The 9,524-nt window shown below is 39.8% G+C and overlaps 1 protein-coding gene across 1 annotated transcript in view; it reads right to left on the bottom strand.

Annotated features, from left to right (window-relative positions):
- Positions 1-8,982, bottom strand: part of GTF2B (general transcription factor IIB) — a 30,936-nt gene extending 21,954 nt beyond the window's left edge. The window contains exons 1-2 of the mRNA XM_060232172.1: positions 8,832-8,982; positions 2,531-2,637 (exon numbers count right to left, since the gene is read on the bottom strand). Of these exons, the coding sequence (XP_060088155.1) occupies positions 2,531-2,637; positions 8,832-8,848 (124 nt within the window). The 5' untranslated portion in view covers positions 8,849-8,982. The remainder of the gene's footprint in view (positions 1-2,530; positions 2,638-8,831) is intronic.
- Between the last annotated feature and the right edge of the window lie 542 nt (positions 8,983-9,524).

Raw genomic sequence — 9,524 nt, forward strand, 5'->3', positions numbered from 1 at the left:
CTTTCTGAGAGTTCCACCTCCTCCTTCTGAGAGTTCCATCTCCTTGTCCATTGAATAGTATTGCAGCTGCATAACAATCCCTGGATGAGCTCCACCACCTATTTTTCTATAAACGACCCCTGCCTGAAACTATTACATCTGACCAGAAAATGAGAACGGTGTACTTATCAGTCAAATTATAGAATCTCTCTCTCTTCACATTAAAGTACGTAATCATGTACAACTTGCTAAAGATCAGCTAAAATGCTTTGTCTGCTACAATAACAGTTCAGACAGCTCATTAGCATAAAAGCTCTAAACTATGTCCATTTTTAAATTCTGCATACTGAAGACTGGAAGCAACTCTGTGTTACACAGATGATTCCAAAACAAACAAATAACTGGCCAAAAAGGTCCAAAATTGTTATCTTGATTTGGGTAAACATGGGTGGCCTATTTTCTGACTGGTTAGTTGGAGAATGAGCTACTAGAAAATTTGTACCAGTAAATGGGAAAGTTGTTAAAGATTAAGAGGATACAATTATTTCGTTCACAGTATCTTCTTATGCTGGTCACAACACTCTCTTTTTAAAAACTTCAACGTTTTTCCAAAACCATCTTCATCGGTCAGCCATCAGCCCCACCCTATTCCTCAGTCATTAAAAAAAAAAACAGCCAACTGTAAGTGAAGATAGCATACAGATTAATATTCCTATTCAGAGTTCTCTTGGGATAATGGGGCTGGTCAAAAGATTCTCTAGAAGCTGTTAGCGAGCTCTGCAAACTGAGCTGGTTCGTGCCCCCCCCCCCCGCCAAGCCCCATTGAAAGGGACTGCAGTCCCTTCAAATGGGGTTTACACAGTAAGCCCAAAAAACAGCTGAGCAGTGGCAAGGCGTTCGCACCACTCAGGGGTTTTGCTTTCTTGTGCAGTCACTTTAAAGAAACTGAAGAAAGTCCAAAAAAACCCAGCTGAGTGGCATGCAGGAGCTTCCCGCCACTCAGCTGTTCTTCCAGCTTTTGCAGGAAACAGAAAGCAGGGGTTTAAAGGGATGTGGAATCCCTTTAAACTGCTTTTTGCTCTATCCAGAAACTGTCACAAACAGCTTTAAAAATCTGTGGAAGTTTGTGATGGTAGACATGTTATGAACTTCGGGTTCACAAACAATGAACACGGCAAAATTTGTAATGAATTTTGCTTCATGGTTTGGTTTGTGCCTCTCTCTCCTGCAGAGCAGGTATAATATGTATACTCTGCCTTGCTTACTATATTAATTGAGCTGTGGTGTTCTGGACCAGCTGGAGTTTCCAGGTTGACCTCAAGGACAGACCCATGTAGAGCGCATTACAACACTGCAGCTTAGAATGTATCTTGGCTTGGATCCATGTGGTCAAATAGGCCCAATCTAGAATGGAAGACCTCTTATAAGCTATTAGGCTAATTGAAGACAAGAAAGAATTCTGAACAGCTGAATTAATTTATTTCTGATTTGTAAGCTTCCCTAGAACAGTCTTTATACTGGGGCTGGGATGCTCACTTGGAGCTCTGAAAGATATGCAATGTTTCTTCAAGGAATAAACAAACCTCCCAGTTCAGCCCATGCTTCAGCCATGAACCACAAAGTGACACCAACTGCATTTTTCTGGTTCATGCCCATCCCTATTTTGTAGTCACTCCGTTAGCTGCCAAGAAGTTTTGGATTCAAATCAAGGTACTGATGACACAGAGAACCATCTCTCCTGATATGCCCCACTGCAAGAGCTGTGTTCATCTGAGCAAACGCTTTTGAAGCTGTCACCCTACAAATGGATATGATCAGCAGCTGCTGGTTCCCAAGAATTCTCTGCTGTGGTTTACAATTTGCAGAACTGCCTGCGCCTGAGGTGGTCAAAAGGTTCTCACACATCTATAATTCTGCAGAATGTGTAAAAAAAGTGTTCAGGAGATCATTTTTATAACGAGACTAGGGATGCAACTTATTGCATATATTATTTTCTTATTGCTACACTGCTGTTGATTTTCAGCAACCAAGTTTTGCACGGATTATGGTATAACATGCCTTACACTTTTACTGCACTATTCTTCAATTTTGTAATCCAATCTTACTACATCTCTTATTGTGTGTCTTATACTGTTCCTATTTCATTGCCTTTACATTTTCTAACCCATCTCAAGTTTCATTGAGAAAGACAGACCAGAAATAAAGTAAATATATAAATCAGCTACTACTTGGCTGGCTTCAAAAACCATAAACAAGATGGAACGGGGGAGAAGGAGCTTTCAGGAAGGACAACCCAGCCTTCTTTTTTGCAACCAAAGTTTAGCATATCTCCCTTCATGCTTTCAGTATAATGGAGTAAATATGACCACATAGTTAACAGTATGAATACCTGTAGGATAATAGCTCAAAGGCTAAAGGCTGTCAAAATGGTAATTATTTATAGCAGTAAAAATACAAGTGATGAATAAAACTGTTAAAAGTGATTATTTTGAATTTAAGAGAAACTCAAAAAGATCTATCTTCATTTTGGAAGCATTGTAAAGTTACTCACCTACTACTAACCCACATTCTGGGCAGATCATATCTCCAGCTCTGTAATCTTCCACCAAAATGGAATCCGGATGGTTTGGACATGTCACTCTTGGAAGCACATCCAAGCTTTGAAAATAAATTTAAATATTTTAATTCTGTATATCAAATCATATAGCAGTGATTTATGGTAGATTTTTGGAATTGATAATTTTCTGGGGGAAAATCCACAACTACTTTCCTGCAGAAAATTTCCATTCCTAAACATGCATTATTTCAGAAAACACTTTCTGCTCGCACCAGTGCTCCCTTTTGCATATACTGCATTAAAAACACTTGAATGAGCCCTTCCTCCTAATTTCAGTTTAATAAACATATAATTTCAGCTTAATAAACATAAAATTAACATGGCACAACTTAGTTCTTTAATATAAGATCCTACATGATATAAGAAAATTTCCCAATTATATGTTTTTTTTAAAAAACATCCTAAAAAGTAAAGCACACATTCAGTTAAAGAACTGCATAACATGATCTGATGAAATACTTTTCATAACAAAATCTGTAAGCATAAAGTTCATGGCTATAGAGCCAGTACTACCACATATATATTTCATTAAATTCAGAAAGAAAATATAAGAAATATGGGAAATGTAAGTAATCAAAAACTAATAGCCCAGCAGATGCTATTGTGAAGAATGATAAAAACTTTTATTTAAGGAGACGATACCCTCATCTACCTGCTGAGATCTACTTATTGTTAATGTTCTGGGCCTCTGCTGCTTCCTACTTCCTGTTTCTTGCATCACAGCTCCTTTTGCCCAGTCTCTTCTATTTCCTACTTTGTAGAGAGAAAGAAACCCTTCCCTGGACTGGCTAGGGCTCCTCCCCCTTCCTCCCCGGGGAGGGGGGGAGGAAAAGAACATGAAAGAGAGAGAGAAAAAATGATGTCCCATGACAGCAAACCTAGATTCCATTCCAGGTATTAGCTTTTGTGTGCAAGTACACTTCTTCTTGGGGGGGCGGGGAGGAAAGAGCCAAAGAGAGCAAGCCAGAGAGAGACCCCCCTCCTTTTCCATTTCTTACAGATGGGAGGGGGGGAGAAGTCTAACAGCATATCTTGCATTCTTTGTTAGTGGAAGAGCTCAGCATCATCTTAATGACTAATGAAATTTGTGGCAGGGCATGAGATTTCATGAGTCACTGTTCACTTCTTCAGATATAGCTAGAATGTGAGTCCATCTGTCCTTATATCTTGGAAAGTGAAGTGATTTCAGATGCCAAATGACAATAGCAGGCATTGGTAATGAGAGAAGAAGCCTAAGTTTCAATTCAGTCCATTGCCTTGAGCCTCACTGTCAGCTGCAATTCAGCATTCTCTTTCTAATCTCCCTTTGAAATTCCTTTGTAAAACAACTGCTACTCTTAGGTCAGCAACTGAATTATGACTTATTTTCACTTATTCTTTGCATCCTCCTGTATTAAACTGAGACCTAGGTTTCCTGACTCATTACCAATACTGATATCACCATGCCTTCTGCCCCTCTGCATATCAGACCTAATCCAATCAATCCTGCTATTGTCATTCACCATGTTAAATAATCTTTATAAAGTTTATATCCCTGGTACCTCACGTTAAATCTTATGGCACACATGGCCCAGTCCAACAAAGTAACATTTGTGTCAGATCCAGCCCTCGTAACAAATGAATTCCACAGCCCTGCTCTAACACATACAACTAATGCCCCGACAGCCTAAAAATTAAAGCACACACACGTACCCATAATGGTAAAGTAACACAACTCAAATTACAAAATATATATTCAGTCTAGAGCATTATAACATACCCAATGGGGCATTTCCTGTGGGATATTTCTGTTTAAACAGTAACCTCACATCTCACTTTGCTATTGCTGAGTTTCAAAGGTATTTTATTTGTATGCAAAGCATGAAAGAAATATGCTACTTTTCTTTTTAAAAATTATGAAGATGCAAGTGGGCATGATGGGAGCTTCCTACTTCAACTTGCCACTACAATGCAGTGAAGTCACTGGGATTTAAATTAGATTAGCTTTGATTTAAAAACTATTCTAACTAATATATGTGTACCCTGGTTCACTGTAATGTATGTTTGTTCTGTATATTGTTTTGTAATGGCTGTGGCTAAGCAATACAAATACTGTACAGCAACTAAATGGATGCTGAATAAAGTACATTGCTTGTTGTAATTTAATTTTCTCTTGCAAAGTCAAACCTGTAAATAGATTCCTGCCAAGGGATCTTTAGTTCTGTGCATCTCATAAAAGAATTAGCATTTCAGACAGTGCCTAACTCTTTTGAGAGGATTTTCTCCTATTTGTTGCCACATGGGGCTAAGGATTATAGATTGCTTGTGTGATATTATATGAAGGACCATCTCTCTCCATACACTAATTGCATACCTCCTGGCAGTTCCCACCATGGCACCAGCTAAAAATGTTCACTCTTCTTCAGCCCAGGTCTGGGCACTTTCAGTTGCAACTCTGGCTTTGCAAAATGGCCTGCCCAAGGAGTTCAAGAGGATGTCATTATTACTAGCCTTTTAGCAAGAAATGAACAGCAGTTCTACTTCAGAGAGGATATTGTGTCGATCAACTCGACAAGTTTTGTTTCAGATACTGAAGGGCTTACTGTAACGACTTACACTGAAGGGGCCATGTTGTTCATTTTGGTAGTTTTCACTGATAAATGCAATTCTGTTATGTTTATCTGCATATCTGTTGTAAACTGCCTTTGATGAAAAGGCAGGATTTAAATAGCTAAAATAATAACCAGGGGTAACCAAACTTGCTTAACGTAAGAGCCACATAGAATAAACGTCAGATGTTTCAGAGCCAGAAGGAAAGAAGGCAAATAGATGGGGGGAGGGAGGTGGAAAGAAAGCAGTTTTAACTTTTAATGCATTCTCCATTAGCATGCGCACAGAAAGCTTATGGCCAGACTAAAACTTTGTTGGTCTTAAATGTGCCCTGGGCTCAAACTTGGCTTTACTGACTTGATCAGCATGACATATTTTTAAAGGAAAAGGCTGAAGTTCTCCACTTCCACCACAAATATATAGTGTCTCATCCAAGCAGACTGAACCTCTTCCAGGCTGTGAATTCTATTCACTCTTACTTAAAAGTAATTCCTCTAAAATCTTAAACAGTGTACTACTTCTCTCATGGCCATCATCTAAACTTATTTGCCTTTTTGGTTTTCCAGAAGCATACAAGATCTTTAACAGGGAAGAATGGTAGTTTAAGGGAAAAACAATCTTGTTAGAGTAAACCAGTATAGCAGGATATACTGCATCTAAAACCAAACATAAATCTGCTGAAGGCAAAAAAATATATAAAAATTTAACTGAAGAGATTTAAATATTTCAGACTAAAGATCTCATAGTATCCTCCATCACTGCCAAATTTTCAGTTTCACCAACTCACTCCTATTCCAAATACCGTAGTTAAAAAGCAGCAACATTACATCACCTTTTTTTTGTAATTTAATATAAAATACACACAATTTTAGCTCAACCAGTTTAATTATGCCAAAGAAAAAATGACATTTATCAACAGTGTATTATGACATTTATGAAGTCATCTATGTATTAAATTATTTCTCTTTTAATTAGCATTAATATATTGTTTGCACGTTACTAAATTTAATATTTATATAGTGCTTTCAGCACTTAAAAGTATTTCACACACATAGCTGTTATAATACCTATGGAAGACAACCAATCCTTTCTTCATGTTGGAGATGGTGGTAATTTAAGACTGTGATAGGGTGGCTTGCTTGCCTAATGCCACTTTGTGAGTTCACAGCAGAGGCAAGATTTGAACTGGGGAGCTTCCTCATCAATTCACCACTTTTGTTTCTACAGTTGCTCTTCAAAAGATCCTTAAACATGAACTTTATATGAACTATTTTTTTAAGATCTTCTGTTAGTGTGGTGTAGTGGTTAGAGTGTCAGACAACTCTGCCATCGAAGTTCCCTGCGTGACTTTGGACTAGTCACACTCTCTCAGCCTAACCTGCCTCAGTGGGTGCTTACTGTAAGGATAAAATTAAGAAGAGTGGGTGTGGAGTTTTGTTTTCACAGAACAGAAAGATTAAAAGATCCTTATATTTAGCTATCTGTATTATTTAAGGTGGTAATCTTCTAAGAATTACCTCATTGAAGAACTTGAGTATGTACCATACATATAAATTCTCTTACAAAAATTACTAATTAATCCCTCAGCATATTAAGTGCTGTAAATCTGAATTCTGTTTACCTAGTTTAACTTTTGCTGTATTCAGTGATCACATGAAGCCATAATTAAGCCACAGTATGACATCATAAGGCATGATCCCAGCTTGTTTGTCATGCCCCCTTCTCTCTTTTTGCATGAAAAACTCCCATCACCCATAACGCCAGGATGCAGGTTCCCAGGATAGCTTTAGTTTGTTTGCCCCTCCCCTGCCAGGATTAAACAACAATTTAGAACCCCAGCTTGTAGCAGCAACAAAGCTCTAATGTACACATGTGCCTGCACGCTAGTGTCACAGGCACTTGGAGTTTGTTTTCATAAGGAAGGACAATGGAGAGAATGGATACAATAAAAAGGTCCCATTCATGACCACTGTAGCAAATCGGTGTTAACTGAAGCTTCACTTGAAAGATGAACACAGCCTTTTGTCTTCATGTCATCATGAAAACACGTTGTTTATATGTATATTCCTTTTTCTATTTTGTCAGGCTTAATAGATTTATTTTACAGAAATCAATATGAGCTGAATTAATGTCATCCATCTAATATCATTCAGTCTCCCTTTCTTCATTTCAACTGAACACAGCCACATTTTCCCCAACCACCAAACTGTCTGGTCTCTTTAAAAATCGCAATATTGCATGTTTACAGCATGTATGAACATCTTCTCTACCATAATACCTTAATTACATAAATTATAAACAAGATGTGACACAGGAGAGTGCTCTGACCTACAGAATACAGTTGTGGGCTAAAATGGTTTCCCTACCCTTATTCCAGTGCCAAAGCTGGCCAAATGCAAAGCATCACACAAATCAACTGCTCCTTCCTATAATATGACATTTAAAACTCCACAACTCCAGAGCCAGTTCTTTATAGCTCTGCCAAAGAACTCTTCAGCAAAACAAATGATTTCCCCTCACACAACAGGGTCATACCTATGGCAGAACAACCAGTGCAGCAACCCACAGCACTGCTCTAGGAGCAGGAAGCACCAAAAGGACTGAACAGACTCAGAGTTGCCAGCTGTCCAATTGACCTATGACTTCTACCCATCAAGATGCTGTTTAAACCAGAACAGCAGGATAGGCTGGTTATTTTTTTTCTGGTCAACTGACAACCAAAGGCACTTTCTACTCAGTCCTAGTCATCCTCCCAGGACTCCCCTGCACAGCCCTTTTTATTTACTTATTTAAAAGATGAGCATCCTAACCTTCTCCCCAAAGGCTCACTAGACAGCTAACAAGAAAAAATTAAAATATATAGAGCCAAGATATATATTTATAAAATTAGCAAAATTTTAAAAGTATATTTAAAAAAATCATGAAAAATATAAAGAAACAAAGCGTGGGTGTGGAGGAAAACACTCTAATTTCTGGATAACCGCAAATGGTCCTATTTTGCATTAAAAGCATAGAACTTGCATGATGGATTAATAGCTGTGAGAAAATTATTCCACAACTAAGGTGGCCCATGGTGAGAAGGCCCAGAGGAGCCACGTATCGACCAATGAAGCAACTTTACGACACACCGTTTCTGGCAAAAAGAAAGCTTTCGAAACCCTGTATTTACAATATATACACGGGACAGAACTAGAACACAAGATGACCGACACAGAACGCGAACACGGTGTTCCAGAATTCGTATTACTTTGGCTTAAAAGGGAAGGAGGTGCGATCCAGCAAACACAGGCTTTTTCAGCCTACTGGGAGATGTCATCACGATCCTACCAAGCGCCAGAGAGGTGACGTAAGGCCGAGCGAAGGGGGACAACGATTGGGGAAACGGAGCTACAAAGACGCGGTCCAGTCGAAGAAGGGGGACAAGGAGACCGCCGGAAGGTAAACGGAAGTGGGTCCAGGGTAGGCAGCAGCCACAAACGGGCGAGGATGTTGTTAGGGAGATATGCAGAGGCGCTCGGAAAGGCTGGAGCCTTAAGGGAAGGAAGAAACAGCTTCCCCAGCGGCCTCTCTGCCTCGCCCCAGAAACCTGCTATGCCCGGTCTGAGAAATCCCCGCACACATAAGCGTTTCCCAACCGCCTACTGACCGGCTCGTCGACGCCATCTTTCTTCCTCTTCGCAGTGGCGTCTGCTCAGGGTTAGGCCCCCGCGCACGCTCACTCCCTTTTATGCCTTATGCTCTAGTGGGAGGGACTTAGCAGAGCTCCGCTACGGCGAGAGAAACAGGCCAAAACGGCGTAAATAGAACGACACTTCCTCTTTTCGTCCACGGGCGTGACTATTTCCTGTTGTGGCCGATAGTTCTGCGCAGTTTGTAGAAAGAAAGGCACGTGGTAGGCCGTGAGACGCTGGGGTAATGTCTTAGATTGCACCGCTGTAGGGTTGCATTGCATAGGTGTCATCAAGAGCTGATCAGTTGTTTGTTCCTGGTCGCGTCTTAATTTTAAACTTGGATGGATGCTTCAAAATAAAGCTAGGTCGCCTAAAGTTGCACCCATTCTCAATACACGAAGTGATATAACTGGATGGATATTGTGTGTACAACAGGGGTCTTTGTGTTCTGCCTCCCATAAATATAATTGGCCGGTTCCGTATCGTTTGCTGTGCTATGCAGAGCTAAATAGGAGCTGAACATACAGACTTGTAAAAAGTCTGCCGTAAAAACGTCATGGTGCGACCTTGCCCCAGAGTCGAAAACGAGTGGTGCTTGCACAGGGAACTGCTTTTTACCTTTAATCTCTAGCTAATTGACAGTTATTTAGCAGGGGCATTCCAATAGC

The sequence above is a fragment of the Heteronotia binoei genome, chromosome 2 (genome assembly GCF_032191835.1).
Source record: "Heteronotia binoei isolate CCM8104 ecotype False Entrance Well chromosome 2, APGP_CSIRO_Hbin_v1, whole genome shotgun sequence".
Lineage (NCBI taxonomy): Eukaryota > Metazoa > Chordata > Lepidosauria > Squamata > Gekkonidae > Heteronotia > Heteronotia binoei.